This window comes from Ciona intestinalis, unplaced genomic scaffold, assembly GCF_000224145.3.
Source record: "Ciona intestinalis unplaced genomic scaffold, KH HT000150.2, whole genome shotgun sequence".
NCBI lineage: Eukaryota > Metazoa > Chordata > Ascidiacea > Phlebobranchia > Cionidae > Ciona > Ciona intestinalis.
This window is the reverse complement of record NW_004190472.2, coordinates 22,203-38,846: the sequence shown is the minus strand read 5'-3', so window position 1 is coordinate 38,846 and position 16,644 is coordinate 22,203. Positions and strand designations below refer to the sequence as shown.

The following is a 16,644-nucleotide window of genomic DNA, read 5'->3' as shown; positions in this document are numbered from 1 at the left end:
AATTTTATCGAAAAATGCAAATAATTCTATCATTGAATATATATATCAGACATATCAGGTGTGTATGTCTCTATCAAAATGTGCCTTAATATCCCTACCCCAATGCTTAAGCCTAACTTCAAGATAATTTGATCAAAAATTGAATTAATTTCATCTTTGAAATAATAGAATGCTATAATTCTGCAGAATCTGTTCAAAAAATCTGAATAATTCTGTTAATAAAGATTGATAATATTAGAATGCTGTATTTGGTGAAACTTTAATCTCTTGAAAAATTCAAATACTTCTATTTAAGATATGGGTGACACGCCCAAAGCCACGCCTTATATGGGCAGACGTATGACTCTCCCCAGCAACCCACGCCCCCTAGATTACCCTAAAACCCGACACCATTCCACCCCAACGTACCCAGGGTGTTCACGGCGATTATCTTGCGAGGGTGACTCGCCACGAAGCGATTCCTTCATGCGAGAAATCGTGTTAAGGTTACAAGGCAACACGGGCACTAGACGTAAGACAGGGCTCAGTAGAATTCAAGCATAGATGTAGAATTCATCCTAACAATTGTAGAACGCATTAGGCTAGGAAAACATATTATTTTGTTCGCTGCTTATAGGCAGCATATGGTTTATGGTTATATAGCTAAAAGTGGTGCAAGCTAATAACAATAATTGCTGATTATTTTAAAACAAATTGTTAAACCCGATTTCAATTTAAAACCAAGGGACACTATAGTCATTTTGTTTGCTGGTAATTGGTAGCATGGGAATTCTAATAATTGTAGAATGCTTAAGAAGACATAAGCTTTGGTTCATTAGACTAGGGAAATATGTAGTAGGGCGGGGGCAGCTTTAGTACATAATATCCAATATCCTGATCATCAATTAACATTGCTCTATGGGTGCTATTTTATGATTCTTTGAATGTTCTTTGTTCACTACCAAATGGGGCGAGCTCCAGCTTACATAATTTTTTTGTTTCTGTTGTTGTTATTCTTGTTGTTGTGATGGCATTTGGTTTGTCAACTGGTTAATTCAAGTTTCTATCTTGTCTCTTGTTGTTGTCATCATTCTGTTGTTGATCTTCAGTGTAAGTTGGATGTTTCAATAATTCAAAACCAGCATTGTCTGGCAGTGGCACATTCAGAGCGTTTTAAAGTCACTATCCCCTCTTAAAAATGGGGGTAAATTAAAAACTTCTTTTTGTCCGGCTTCGCCACTGTTCTCTGTTCAAAACAAGTCACCTACATGTTGTTTTCTTGTTATGCACTGTTATTGTCAGCCATATTATACTTGTGTTTTGGCTCTATGCAAGAAATTTGATGATCGGCAATTTGACGTCGTTTTCATATCGTCTTTATCAGGTGAAAGGCGAAATTTTTTTTTAATCTGTTACAGATGACCTGAATCAGACGTCCAAACTTTGGTCAGCAAAATTCTTGCATGCTCTAGGAAATAGAGAAGCAGGAGATAAATACTGACTTGCTTATCTGCCAAAACACATGCATGTTGTTCTTATTGTTGTTGTGGCTGTCCAACTTTTGCAAGCATTTCATCAACCATTCATCAATCTTATCAATTCTGTACAATGTCGTTGTTCTTGTTGTTGATTCTCACAGCAACAACTTTTTAGCTTTCCCGTCCCGAATTCCCCGCAGTGAACCGGTATCTCGACACAGAAGTCGTGTCTCATCTTCACAAGTCAGCAGTCGTGATTCAAGTCCAGGTAGTTTCACCACCTCCCTCTGTAAATAATCTTTTAAAGGCTCAACTGGTATTCAGTAGGGCGGGGGAAGATGGGACACCTTTAGCAAATAATATCCAAATATCCTGATCAAGTTTTAAACAATTAACAAAGGTCTATGGCAGTCGTGAGGATACGGTTTTATAATCCTTTGAATGTTCTTCGTTTTTTCTTGTCTCATTTGGTAATAAACATGACAAGGCCTCCGCCTAACCACACCAGATGGGCTGTTAAAAGATTATTTACATTATGTCTGGTACTCTGGTAGCAGAAGTAACAGAATACCTTTTGTGTTGGTTGTTGTTACTTGTATTGATTGAAATATATTGTTGTTTGGCAGTGGCCAAGAGGAAATATCATCACATCATGTTGTTTGTTTGTTGCACAAAACATGTTCTTATAGTTTGTCGGCCATAATGTTATGTGTACCAAGAATGTCCATCTTAAAATTTGAAGGGTAGAAAAAGTGGACAAACACCATGTTAGGTGTTTGTTCCATTGTGAAAGTTTTTTATATAAGCTGTAGACTGGCGCAGCTAGTCGATAAAGTGGCATACCCAGGAAAGGGTTTCATTCTATAAACTAAAATAATGCGGGTTTAAATTTCCCCCTAAATATTTTTCATTGGGGGTTGTTGCTACCCTTGAAACTCCCCTGGTTGCGCAAATGGATGGACAATGTATACGTATTCCAAACTATTTTGTAAAGCTTGACATAGTAACACATACTTGTACAAAAGAATCCAATACTTACTTATGTTGGCTTAGCAATGCAAAGCATGATAAAGTTTATTAAGCATGTTGTTAGTTCTGTGGTGTAAAAACTAATATTATTTTATAAGTTTATTTAAAGTTAATAATTATGGTGAAATGTTAATTTTTTATGTGTTTCCTGATTTATAACTGGCTTTAAATGTTTCTGTAGTAAATAGCTTTAAATATGCATGCATGGTGGTTTATAATGTAGCATGCTTGTAGTTCATAGCTCAACTAATCTATTTAGTTTTAATCATGTTTGACTCTGACATTTCTAACAAACAATCGCAAAAATAATTTCCCATATTTTTATTTAAAATTTTGCATTTTTAAAACTTATCCTTTTTCATAGTTTTTCCTTTTAAAAAACTCATTTAACAAAAATACAATAAAAATATCATTCTAAGTTGCTTAATAATGAGATATCTATAATGAGATATCTATATGATATCTATAATGAGATATCTATATGAAACAGGTCGTACCCCATCTGCAGTTGCACAATCTCCCATGATGAGAGTGTTACCCAAAGGACGAGAGGGAGAGATCGCGTTGAACGATGCTTTGGTGGGCTTATGTTTATATAGGGTTTATATAGGCTTTATAGGGGTTGGATTTTGGCTGTTACTGCCAGGCTTATTACTTCCATTGTAAACATATTATCCATGTTATAATTAAAAGTTATATGATGACTTTTCAAATTTTATTTTCAAAAATTATATGATGTCTTTTCAAATTTTATTTTTAAAATTTCTATGATGTCTTTTTACAATCTTTTTATTTTGAAGTATTCATTTTTTTTATTTTATTAATATGCTATTTCTACGCCCAGTCACGCAAGACAGGCCGTAAAACCGACGGTTACGGTCTGTCGGATAACGACGACGACTTCTCCGATACTTCGAGCGTTTGTTCCGATCGTTCGTCTTCGTATTCAAGGTAACTTAAGCTATTCATATAATAGGGTGGGGAAAGATTAGACACCTATTCATTTTGTTTTCACATCCTAATTGGTAGTAAACAAATAACATTTAAAGAATTATATTAAATCCTCGTGACTCCCAACTAAAGTTGTAATATATAGTATGATGGGGGAAGACGGGACACCTTTTCATCAAATAAACCTTTAAGATATAGTCGGGTGGGGGAAATGAGACAGCCTTTCATATTTTCATATTTTCTTATTTTCACTTCAATCTAAGTTTTATTTCTATAGAAATGGTTTAAAACGTCACACCAACCACACTGAAGATATCACCGAGATATTACAATTGTGTCAAAGTGGTTTATGGACGGAGAGAAAGGAGGGCTTGTTTAGTCTTCATACGCTTATTACAAGACACAGGGTGTTCAAGTAAGTTCTTGGTTTTTGGGTAAAGGTATTTTAGTATGAATGTTTATTGGCAAATGTATGTATTATAATTAATTTGTGCCACTGTTTTATTTAATATGAATCTCCCGGGTTAATGCTATGATTTTTATGAATATTTTACAATGATGCTATATCTATTATGATTTTTTTTGCGGAAAAGTTATTTTTATAAATAGTTTACAGTAATGTTATATATATTATAATTGTCTTGAGGAATATTGATATTTATAAGGATCATTCTGAGAAAAATTTGTACTTGATATTATTATTGTATAATATTGTTATTATTATTGTTTTTATGATCATTCGGCGTTATATTTCTTAAATTATTACGATTATTGGAAAAAAACTGATGTATATTGATTAGGATTGTTTTAAAGTAACTGTATTTTTGTTAATATGTTATGGCAAAGTTTCATTTAAGGTGGCTGTACACAGTATCCGGAATTCGTCTGTTTTGTCCGGATTTCGCTGCCGCATGTGGAACTCGGAAATGGGTTTGCATACGACTTCGCAAGCGAATTCGCATGCCAGATACTGTGTACAGCCACCTTTATTTCGATTATTTTGGGGTAACATACCAACTCTTGCCTACATCCTTATGTCAAACAAAGCTGCAAAACCTCATATATTAATGTAGAATAAGTCAGAGCCCACATATATGGTCTAAGAAAACAGTAGTGATTTTAAGTAAATTGTTTTTCAATATAATTTTAATTTTTTCTATGGGGTTGGCCTACATTTTGTGTTCTTTACGTGGGTGTGTCTAAAATTTAAGACCTTTGTTTTGGTATTTGCGAATATAAAATACACATTTTATATTAAATCCTTATTCACAGTCGCTTACAAATCAAGAAAATAATTGAAATATTTAATCGGATGTTTGCTGATCCTCATGGAAAGGTGAGTGATAGATAAGTTGTGTTTGTTGTTTTCTCTGTTTCGGTTTTGCCTTTAATCTCAATCGCTGAAAGTGTTTTGCTTTTGAAATTAAACGACAAATATTTTCAATTAAACTACAAATACACCCACGTTTTGAGTGTGGCTGTGTGTTTAAGTGTAGCAATGTAGAAACTTTTTCAAATAGTAATTCAACACGATGTAAAACAAAAAAACTTATATATACCTTATAATGCACTAATAGTGTTTAAAAAATGTATTTGTCAAAAATTTTGGTTATTCCAATTAAATAGATATTATGTATGTATATATATATATATAGTTATAGTTATGTTTTTTTTCTTAACTAATTTTTATAAAACTGAATGTATTTGTCTACTGAAACTATGTAGTTTCAATCAAACACAGAAATTATATATATAGTTATTTATATTTTCTAACTAACTTATTCCTTTTACTGCAACTGATCTAAAGGGGACAAAACGGGTAATTAATGTTTCCATCATCATAGTTTTGATGTTTATTGCGTGTTGTGTGACCATCCAAGTCCTTTTCCTTTCATATTTTATTCCATGTCATTTTATAAACCTATCAATTGAGCGCCAGTCTTTATATAAGAAAATATTGAAAGCAGGGAATTTTTAGTCTGTTAAATTTTTTACAATTTTATAATACTGGTTTATTAAAGATTTGGTATTTTAGGTTGGGAAATTTTTAGTCAATCAAAATGTCTACAATCTTAAAATACTGGTTTACTATTATTAAAAATTTGGTATTTTAGGTTATAAATACAGTTCCAAAACACAACGATTGCAAATTTGCAACCTTTGGGCTTCTATTCCAACCCCCCTCCATACATTCAACATTAAATCTTTCTCTCATATATCTATGTATGTGTTGCATGAATCGATGAATGCATAGTTAGGAGTTATCACCATAAACATTTCAATCTTTTTAATTTTTGTCTTCATACCAATATTACAATCAATGTATATTACAAGTTGTTATTTGAACATTTCAACCCTTTAATTTTTATTCTTGATATCAATCGTATAAATCAATGCATTTGCGATTTTACCCACACTGTTATGGTGAGAGAACACAGTAAATAGCTCAAATAATAATATTTTATTAGCTCATATGGTATATATTTTCATAATAGGCCGCTAAAATAATATTTATGCCATGCCTGGTAGCAGATGTAACAGAATACCTAAAATGTTGAAAGAAAAAAACATTTTCCCAGAACCCGCATTACGCCTAATTCCCATAACATTACTCATAGTTGTAAAACATACTAAATGATACCCTGTTTTAAATAACAGTGTCATGTTATTTCAGGCACTCCTGGCCCTAACATTACTCATAGTTGTAAAACATACTAAATGATACCGTGTTTTAAATGACTGTGTCATGTTATTTCAGGCACCCCTGGTGTCCGAGACAGAAGCCAGAAGGCTGCGATAAATTTAAAAACATTACACCTTCATCCTAACATTACACCTTCATTCTCCTTACAGGTGTTCAGCATGTTCCTTGAAATGCTGCCTGACTTTATCCAAGGTTACAAAGAGATGTTGCACGACTGGTTATACTTCCTACTCACCCAACTGCTCAAGAAAATGGGGTCGGACTTGCTTGGTTCGGTTCAAACTAAAGTTTTAAAAGCATTACAAGTCACAAGGTGAGCTGCTACTGATTGTAGGTACTGCTAAGTATAAATGAAGGAATGTGACTTGATTTATTCTTGACAGTCGTTATTACACGGGTGTTCTGTTTCATACACTTCGTGCCCGCTTACAAGTTAACACGTATGTAACTTATTTATCCTCGCATGGCAGGGAAACAACAGTAGTTATAACACGGTTGTTCTGTTTCATACACCTCGTTCCTGCTTAGGAGTTAACACGTATGTAACTTTTTGGGTGGTCGACCGTTTTTTTGTATGGTTGACAATTTAGATTACTAACCACTAAGTTGGAGCAATTGTTGCTGACTGTCTGGGCCAAGGATAAATACGAAACCTATGAAGTTACAGCTACCTAATATACTTAACCACATAACCTTTTATGCAGAGAATCTTTTCCCCCTCTCATGCAGTTTAATATATTGTCACGTTTTATTGTGGATCAAACACAAAGGCCCAACTTAAAGGTGAGGATTGGATGGCAATGATAAAGTGTGTGGCTGTTAGTATTGAATAAACGGAATTATAATTTCACAGTAAGCATGAGGTGTATAGGAAGACACTTGTTTTTTAACTCGACAGCGAGCATGAGGTGTAGGAATACACCATGTGTGTCTGGTGTATAAGAAGACACCCATGTTATAACTCAACAGTGAGTATGATGTGTATGAATGCACCATGTATGTCTTATGTATAAGAAGACGCCCATGTTATAACTCGACAGGAGCATGAGGTGTATGAATACACCATGTGTGTCTAGTGTATACGAAGACACTTCTGATTTAACTCGACAATAGGCATGAAGTGTACCACTACCACTATTACATTAAAACCCCTTTATCCTTAGATCAAGATAGCATTACTTCACCACATGCTTGATGTTACTGGTATGTTGAAAGGAATCGAAATATCAAACACAAGTGACAATAGATTGGCGATATCACGTATTATAACTTGGACCACTGAACCAAAGAGCCAGGATGTCAGAAAGGTGATAATATTCATGAAATTTCTAGCCATTTTTGGGGGGATTTTTTCCAAGAGATCCATATGATTGTAATCACTTTTATTTTTTATCGAAAATAAAGCGGATGATTTCACAAACCTGAAATATATAGCTTTATGTCTCTGGCTTAAACTGTATAACAACTCTTGTATTTAAAAAAATGGAGCTGTTTAGTTAGTTTTTGGCTAAATTAATTCACTTATAAAGGGACTTAAAGATGAGCGTTTAAAACATTCACAAATAAATGCTTTTCCTAAAGACAAAGTTTAGACCATCTTATTCATGTATTGAAAATAAACCCGTTCCTATGAACGAACGAGTTGTTTATGAAGTACCAATTGAATTCCACATCAGTTTAACTGATGTAATTAGTTGTTTTCGCTTTTTAATAAATGAGCCCCATATTACATATTGGGGTAAATCTGATTACCATCTTTGTTAGAAGGGTAAAGCATACAAACAAGTTTAAGAATCACCGGTTTAAATCATCATTTAAATTTTTAAAGTTTAAACCATCTCTTTAAACTCTAGACCTACGTTTAAAACGGGCTATTTTTTAAGACAAAGTTTAAATCATCTCATTCACCTTCTTCACCCCACAGATAGCAGAAGCATTAGTGATTTCCATCTTCGAGCTGAACGCTCCCGTTTTCACCATGATGATACGAGTTCTCCCGAAAACTTTCCAAGACGGTGCAATGAAGGTTTTGCATGGATATATGAAGACTAACGGAGATGTCAATGTGAGTTTAGTGTTGTTTGTCATATAGTGGGTCAGGGTAAGATGGAATACCTTGATATAGCAGGGTGGGGTAAGATGGGACAAGTTGATATAGTGGGTCGGGGTAAGATGGGACAATTTGATATAGTAGGGTGGGGTAAGATGGGACAATTTGATATAATAGGGTGGGGTAAGATGGGACAATTTGATGTAGTAGAGTGAGGTAAGATGGGACAATTTGATATAGTAGGGTGGGGTAAGCTGGGACAATTTGATATAGTAGAGTGAGGTAAGATGGGACAATTTGATATAGCAGGGTGGGGTAAGATGGGACAATTTGATGTAGTAGGTGGGGTAAAATGGGACATTTTGGTATAGTAGGTTGGGCTAAAATAGAAATTCTATTTCCTCGTCTTTCCCCACCCTACTATATAATATATTGCACTTAGTATTTAACTATCACAGTGAACGTTACTCCAAAATAAATTCCACTTTTTTATATTAAAGTGTTTCCTATGTCTCTGATAGCCACAAAATAATTTTCTGTTTCAAATAAACTTTGAAAAAATCTAAAAAAAAATATTTTGTCTTTGAAAAACTATACTGGAAAACCTTTGGTAACTATATTGTCATACTGCTTTTCAGGGGTGGCCTGCCTACCCTGCCACCCCAGGTTTGGCGCCTATGCATAACTATAACACTCAATAAACAGTCAATGATATAATTTCTTCAATAATCCCCACAGTCCGTATCTTCTGATTTATCCGGTCAAGTTATGGGTCGTGCTGCCATGTCACCTGGAAGGACTGTGGTGTCACCTCGTGGGAGCGTGGGGACCATTGACCTTATGTCACCGAGGTAACTAGGTTTTATACATACTTTGGATGATATTATAGAAGATATTTTGAAAATCTTCTTATAAACTAAAAAAAATTGATTGACTTCAATTTTTGTTTATAAAAAGTACATTTTTAAACATATGTTAACAATGTTATACCTTGACAGTGAGCATGAGGTGTATACGTTGTGTATGGCAATTCTAAATTCTACTATATATAAGTACATTGTGTCTGGTGTATAATAAGACACCCATGTTATAACTCGACAGTGAGCATGAGGTGTATGAATACACTATGTGTGTCTGGTGTATAATAAGACACCCATGTTATAACTCGACAGTGAGCATGAGGTGTATGAATACACCATGTGTGTCTGGTGTATAATAAGACACCCATGTTATAACTAGACAGTGAGCATGAGGTGTATGAATACACCATGTGTGTCTGGCGTATATAAAGACACCCATGTTATAACTCGATAGTGAGCATGAGGTGTATGAATACACCATGTGTGTCTGGCGTATATAAAGACACCCATGTTATAACTTGACAGTGAGCATGAGGTGTATGAATACACCATGTGTGTCAGGTGTATAATAAGACACCCATGTTATAACTCGACAGTGAGCATGAGGTGTATAAATACACCATGTGTGTCTGGTGTATAAGATGACACTCATGTTATAACTCGACAGTGAGCATGAGGTGAATGAATACACCATGTGTGTCTGGTGTATAAGAAGACACTCATGTTATAGCTCGACAGTGAGCATGAGGTGTATGAATACACCATGTGTGTCTGGTGTATAAGAAGACGCCCATGTTATAACTTGACAGTGAGCATGAGGTGTATAAATACACCATGTGTGTCTGGTGTATAAGAAGACACTCATGTTATAACTCGATAGTGAGCATGAGGTGTATGAATACACCATGTGTGTCTGGTGTATAAGAAGACGCCCATGTTATAACTTGACAGTAAGCATGAGGTGTATAAATACACCATGTGTGTCTGTTGTATAAGAAGACACTCATGTTATAACTCGACAGTGAGCATGAGGTGTATGAATACACCATGTGTGTCTGGTGTATAAGAAGAAACCCATATTATAACTCGACAGTGAGCATGAGGTGTATAAGTACATTGTGTCTGATAATACTAAATACTGTTACAACTTTGTAATAGGAGTTAAGATTTATAACTCAGTATGTGGTGTATGTTCAGTTAGAGTGAGCATGGAACATTAGAACCCCTCACATACATATGTTGTTGTAAACTTCAATTATAACAAGCTAACATAACCACAGATCCAGCGTCCACATCGATACAGAGAATATGAACCAGGAGGAAATTGCTGAAAACTTCCGTGATATTACGGCTGGTATACAGAAGTTGAGAATGGACAGTAGTGCAGATGTTAATGATGCTATCAAGGTAATTATAGTGGATTTTTACTTGTTTAAGTGACTTGATTAAGTTGTATGGTATTTTATCAGGGTAATTATGGTGGATTTAGCTGTTAGTGACTGCAATATGCTACATTTTACCATTAATAGATAATTATGGTGGATTTGATTTTATATTTTTTACTGCATACGAGACCGATGATGAAAGTTATTGAAATCTATTTTGCATTGTATTAATTAAACTTAATTTTTATTTTCTTGGGAATTAGTAGCACAATGTATATATTGTTTTCTATTCTATTCTGTATGGGTGAGGTCCTTGGGGACCTGGGATTTAAGCCAAATGTGTATATTTTTTTTCTATTTTTTTATTTTAATTTATTCAAAGAATTGGTTGTTTTATTATATAAGTTTCTATGTTCCCACAGAACTCTGGACAAAGTCCTGGTTTAGGGGCTTCCCCAAATTTCAGTCGTCCTAATTTCCCTCCACCCCTGCAACAACTACAGAACTCACCAAAGGTAAATTCTTGTTTGTACTAGTTTAAACTGGTTTAAACTGGTTTTACATATTGCTGGTTAGTGTTCTTAGTACTGTTGTATCTTTTTTTTCAACATCACTATGATATTTGCATAATAAATGTATGTTTTTGCGTCTTACAAGTTTTCTTTGGTTCAACTTAAAATTAATATATAAAAAAATTATTTAAATCCAGTTCAATCCAGTTAAAACCGGTTTTATTCCAGTTACCACCGGGTCGGCAAAGCAAATACAACCCCCACGTATATTCGGACCAATTATCCCCGTTCAATAGAGGAGATGTGAAGGAATCAATATTTGATGATGATGATAGTTTTAACGAAGGTTGGTTGGGGCTTGTGATGCTGGTTTTGATTAAGTTTTGAACTTTTTGAATATTTTTTTAGTAATTAATGATTGTTTTAATGAAGATTGGTGCAGTTGGCATTTTTTTGTGTTGGTTTTTGAATAATTTTTAAACTTTTTAAATATTTTTCAATAAAGGTAGTTTTTTATATATTTGTGGAACTCTCAAAGTGATTATTTTATCTTGTTTAACAATTGTGTTGGTTTTGATTCATTTTTTTAATTTTCTTCTTTGAGTCAGATCTTTTGTAAACCTAAATTTTAAAAGGGATTCCTTCTTAGGAGGTAGATTTGTAAATTCTTGTTTGTACTAGTTTAAATTGGTTAAAACTGTTTTCCTTGTTTCTGTTATAATATTATAGTTATAATAGTTAAAAAAGACAGTTTTTTGCATGAACTAATCCTAAAATGGCCCTTTTTAATGTTTCAGAAATTAAGAAAAGACCCCACTAAAAATTGGATTAGAAACACTTTCTTGCAAAACATAAAAAAAACTAAACATTTCCTCAGAAATCCCGACCGAAATGTCAGACAACATTTCCGACGTTGCGCAATTGCTTCGTGAAGGCGGTGACAAGCGTCATGCGCTTGAAGAACTCTCTCGTACATTACGCAGTAGTGACGCAGTGGTGGGACTCTTAGCATCACAGCAACAAATACAATGGGATCTTCACTTCAACAATGTCTTGTCTGGTGTGTTGGAGATATTGAGAACAGATGTAAGCGGAAAATGGATTTCAGTTTTTCTAAATAATTTTGCTAACGCAGACGCATGGTTTAACAAAAATATGTGAAATTAAAAACCATTTTTTTAAATTAAAAATGTCTATACTAATTACAGTTCTTTTTATATTTTTAAATTTCTTCATTTTGGTTTTTGTTTCACCAAAAAGTTGAAGTTTTTAGTAATTTATTAAAACAGTAAAAACATAGAGTGATACTAAACATTAAACAGGATATTGGGGTAAAACCTTGTCTAACTGTAAACCCTCACCCATACAGAATAAAATATAAAATGAACTTTAAAAACAAAAAAATAATAAAAAACTTTCTTTACAGACTGATACAAGAGTAGCCGCATTGAATGTTCTTCGCGAAATGTTGCGACACCTTGCCCATAGATTCAAGAACTTTACCGAGATAACCGTGATCCATATTATTGAATCGCATAAAGACGGAACTAAACAGGTCAGTTATTGCAAACGTGGTTTGATGTTGGGGTACCAATACCAAACAATGTACTTAAAAAGGTGGCTTAGCAAGATTAGTTTTCTCCTATTCTTGTAATTTAATTTTATACAAGTAACCTTACTCCTGGTAAATATTCGCACCACTTTTAAAGGTGGCATGCAGGATTACCTCTTGTGAAGCAGTTCTTGCACTAATAGTTTAGAAACTCTAGTTTAGCAATTATATTCAGGTTTATTTTTGGTGATTACAAGTAAGACGGTAGGTGTATGATATCGCTGTAACCTCGTGGTTATGGGTTCAAGGCTTGTCGCTGCCACCAAGGTGTATGTGTCACTAGTGGTTTAGTCACACAGAAAAAAACAGTCACATACAAAGTTACATACATGGTAACTCATAAGCGTGCACAAGGTGTATGAAACAGAACACTCATGTTATACTGACTATCGTTGCCCCGCCACACAAGGATAAACAAGTTACATTTACAATTATAAATTCCAGAGCATTCAGTATTTTTGTAAAAATCACAACTCTGGCTTGGCTTGCAGAAGGACCCTATCTAAATAAAGTGAAGATAAGAACTTATTCACTGTGTACCAATAACATAAAAGTTTTGTATATCATACCAACACGATATTTTGTAAAACCATATCCACACGACTCCGATAGACAGCTATTATTATTTAAAACACGATCAGGATATTATGTGCTGGTGTCCCACCTTCCCCACCCTTCTATAAACAACACTATACAGTATACTTCAACAACCTATTATTCATTACAGGTGGTTCGTGCTGCAGAAGAAGCAGCGAACGCGTTATGTTGTGCTGTACCCCCTATACTATGTGTTAAAGTTCTCAGCCCATTAACAAGGTCAAACAATAACGAATCAACGCAAGCATGTTTGAAGATATTGACGAACGCCATCAACAGATGTTCAGAGGATGAACTGGATAAACCACTTGTCGCTGATCTGGTGCCTGGTCTGATTAAGGTTGGTTGTAGCTTCTTGTTATTGGCTTTATTAAGCAGCTATCTCAATCAACCTTCTATACAGAATACGGTGGCTCTTGTCCTTGTTTTTTTAGCTTTTTTAGTTTTGTTGGATGCTGTAGCACAGTGGTTCAGTGCCTGCTTCTAACCCAGAGGTAATGGGTTCAAGGCTTGACGCTGCTACTGTTGTGGGCTTATGTATCCTTGGGCAAGACACTTAACCGCAAAGACACTTTTTCATTCTATTTACTTGTTTCATTTGGTAGTAAACAAAGAACATTCAAAGAATTATAAAACCTTATCCTCACAACTCCCACAGACCATTGTTAATTGTTTAAAACACAATCATAATATTTGGATATTATACGCTAAACGTGTCTTGTCTTTCCCCACCCTACTACATATATAAATAAATAAAAATAAATGTAACTAATTTATCCTAGGTAGTCGCAATACAATCAACCATTAACCCTATTTCCCCCACAGTGTTATGATAATCCTGAGAGTGGGGTGCGTAAAGCTGCTGTATTTTGTCTTGTTGCCCTACATCGAGTAATTGGTGATGAAGAACTTTGTCAACACCTAAAGTCCTTGCCTGGTGGAAAGGTGAGATGATTGTAGCTTTCAAACACAGTGTATTATAAGTTGAGATCTTAAACACCTTTGAGCAACTTTGGTGAAACATCACTGGTGGTTTAAGTCAAATTTTAACCGATTGTTGCTATTTTTTAAAAAAATCCTGATTGTATAATAAGTGTAAAAGAAATCTTGAGGCTATTGTCTGTATATGTTGTTAAAGAGAAATACTTTGTTATTATTTAATTTTTACACGTTCTTACTGTTTGTACCTGTTTAGTTTATTGTATTAGTAAATTACCACCTAATTTAGCGCACCTAATGACAAAATAGTAGTATTTTTGTAGAATTTCTTCAACCAACAGATTTTTCTTTTACCTGCTTCAGGATTTTTTCTATTTTCATAACTTAATCCATACTTTTTTATCTTTAATTTATTTTTATAACTTTGTATCCATAATTTTGACCAGTTTTTGTTAAACCCTGTGTAACATTATTATCTCCATACATCCAGATGAAACTTCTCCAACTTTACATCAAACGTTCGCAGTCGAACGCTGCAACAGAAGCTTAAAGTTGCTGCTTATTTCGACAAGACACCCGTATTTAAAGACATCCTGTATGAAGGAAAGACACAAGAATTCAAAAACAAAAATATTTCCCTATGCGTGTCAGACATTAGAATTCTGTTAGCAAAATATTTTCTTCACCCTGATATATAAATTAACTTGTGCTGCGACCTTCTTACCACATTCACCCTGCTGCACTGTGCTTCTGGTCACCTTTATCTGTCTGCGACAATTCCTTTGTAGCAAAGCCGTTTCTCCTTAAATTTATCAGACTATATTTAAGCGCGTATACAAATTTGTTTTGCAATTTTTAATGGGAAAACTTATAGGCTTTTTTTGCAATTTTAAATGGGAAAATTTAATAAGCTTTTTCCCAAAACTTTTTTGCAATTTTAAATGGCAAAGCGTTAATAGCTTTTCCTGCACCACACGGATGTTCTTTATACCCAAAATTCGCCATACACATAAAACCATAGCACACACAATGTACCCCATAGCTCACTTAGCCTTTATGTCATTTTGTCGGTTTGTATGTTTTATAAGTTTCTATTACCAAAAGACAACTGACTAGCTTGGTGATAAATGTTCAAACATTAATCTAAGTGGTTTGGCCCTTGCATGTTGTTATGTTTTAAGTCTGTGTTTTGCATCTAGGGTGATTTGTGTTTCCAGGTATTTAATTCTGTGTCGACTACCTTAATCAAAAACTTGCATGGCATCACTGGTTCCACCAACAAACCCCATAGGTGCTGCTGCAAACTGTGACTAAAATTCTAGCAAAATATTGTGACACTGGATAAATATACCGCGCACAAATGCTACTCTATAAGAACGGTTGTATCTTGAATTTATTGTAGATATTTCCAGGTATTCGAATGTTAATTTGTTACACTTTGTCTTTATTGTGTCTGTTTGTTCGCCAATCGTGTTACTTTTCTTGCGATTATATTTTAAAGCATTGAAGTTTTAAAATACACCATGAAACATTGATACAACAAACTATATGTGTGGATGGGACAAAGTATAATATGCCAGCTCTGATCTAAATCTCAGGTTCCATGGCATGCCTTGCCGTAGGACCTTACTAATATGGCATACAATTTGCATATACAGTGTTGGGGTAACGGGCCAGCAGTGGTCTAAATACCAGGTTTCATGCCATTCTGCAAAAGTCGTATTTATGTTTTACAAATCAGTTGAGTTTAGGTTTACCCTTTGCTGTAGTTTCATAGTGAGTAGACAAAAATAACTGTGGTATACAAGAAAATATAAACTACGTGCATGTTTATTAGAGCTATGCTCTCTTGTTTATGTTGTTAAAAGAAAATACACATAATAATAATATGAAAACTATTTATTGTTTAGTATTAAACCACACTAACATACAATTTTGTCAATCTTACATGGTAACTTGTACTCGGGGATGCAATATATGTCCGTATAGAAATCATATACATAGGTATATAATTGCCCGCTCTGTTTAAAACCTTGCCAGACAAGAATTGCTGGTACAGTAGTTGGAACGTAATGTTACAAACTACTGTTTGTGCTATTTCGCCGGTGTTGTAAACTAGTCAAAAATTCCCGTGGCCTTACAGATTAGGCAAAACGTGAGAATATAGTTTAGGCTAGGGGTTAGTAGGGTAGGATTATTCACTAGAATATTTTTAATTATAACAACAGACGGGACTCCTTTTATTCAAATATCCTGGTCGTGTTTTAAACAACTAACAATGGTCTATGAGAGTCGTGAAGAAACAGTTTTATAATTCATTGAATGGTTTTTGTTTACTATTAAATGGGACGAGAAAATAGAGCAAAAATGTCTCCCATCTGATCTTACCCCACCTACTTTATTAAAACATTATTTCACTTCACCCACAAAGTAATATACTTGGTAACTTGTAAGCGGGCACGAGGTGTATGAAACAGTAAACAGAACACCTGTGTTATACTGACTGTCGTTTTCCTTCCACGCAAGGATAAAGTAAGTTACATTTATT

At 34.3% G+C, this 16,644-nt stretch overlaps 1 protein-coding gene across 7 annotated transcripts in view; it reads left to right on the top strand.

The window, feature by feature from the left end:
- The window catches only part of LOC100184143 (CLIP-associating protein 1), a 45,872-nt gene extending 30,232 nt beyond the window's left edge, over window positions 1–15,640 (top strand). For 6 of the 7 annotated variants that reach the window (XM_026839103.1, XM_026839102.1, XM_026839101.1 and 3 more), the window contains 18 exons: window positions 2,977–3,065; window positions 3,331–3,437; window positions 3,715–3,852; window positions 4,710–4,773; window positions 5,245–5,256; window positions 6,291–6,454; window positions 6,846–6,924; window positions 7,305–7,448; window positions 8,066–8,206; window positions 8,930–9,042; window positions 10,332–10,458; window positions 10,859–10,951; window positions 11,177–11,294; window positions 11,826–12,034; window positions 12,375–12,503; window positions 13,288–13,497; window positions 13,983–14,102; window positions 14,587–15,640. In XM_026839103.1, the coding sequence (XP_026694904.1) occupies window positions 2,977–3,065; window positions 3,331–3,437; window positions 3,715–3,852; window positions 4,710–4,773; window positions 5,245–5,256; window positions 6,291–6,454; window positions 6,846–6,924; window positions 7,305–7,448; window positions 8,066–8,206; window positions 8,930–9,042; window positions 10,332–10,458; window positions 10,859–10,951; window positions 11,177–11,294; window positions 11,826–12,034; window positions 12,375–12,503; window positions 13,288–13,497; window positions 13,983–14,102; window positions 14,587–14,646 (2,117 nt within the window). In that variant the 3' untranslated portion in view covers window positions 14,647–15,640. The remainder of the gene's footprint in view (window positions 1–2,976; window positions 3,066–3,330; window positions 3,438–3,714; window positions 3,853–4,709; window positions 4,774–5,244; window positions 5,257–6,290; window positions 6,455–6,845; window positions 6,925–7,304; window positions 7,449–8,065; window positions 8,207–8,929; window positions 9,043–10,331; window positions 10,459–10,858; window positions 10,952–11,176; window positions 11,295–11,825; window positions 12,035–12,374; window positions 12,504–13,287; window positions 13,498–13,982; window positions 14,103–14,586) is intronic. The other variant, XM_026839100.1, reaches the window with a different exon arrangement.
- Window positions 15,641–16,644: the final 1,004 nt, after the last annotated feature.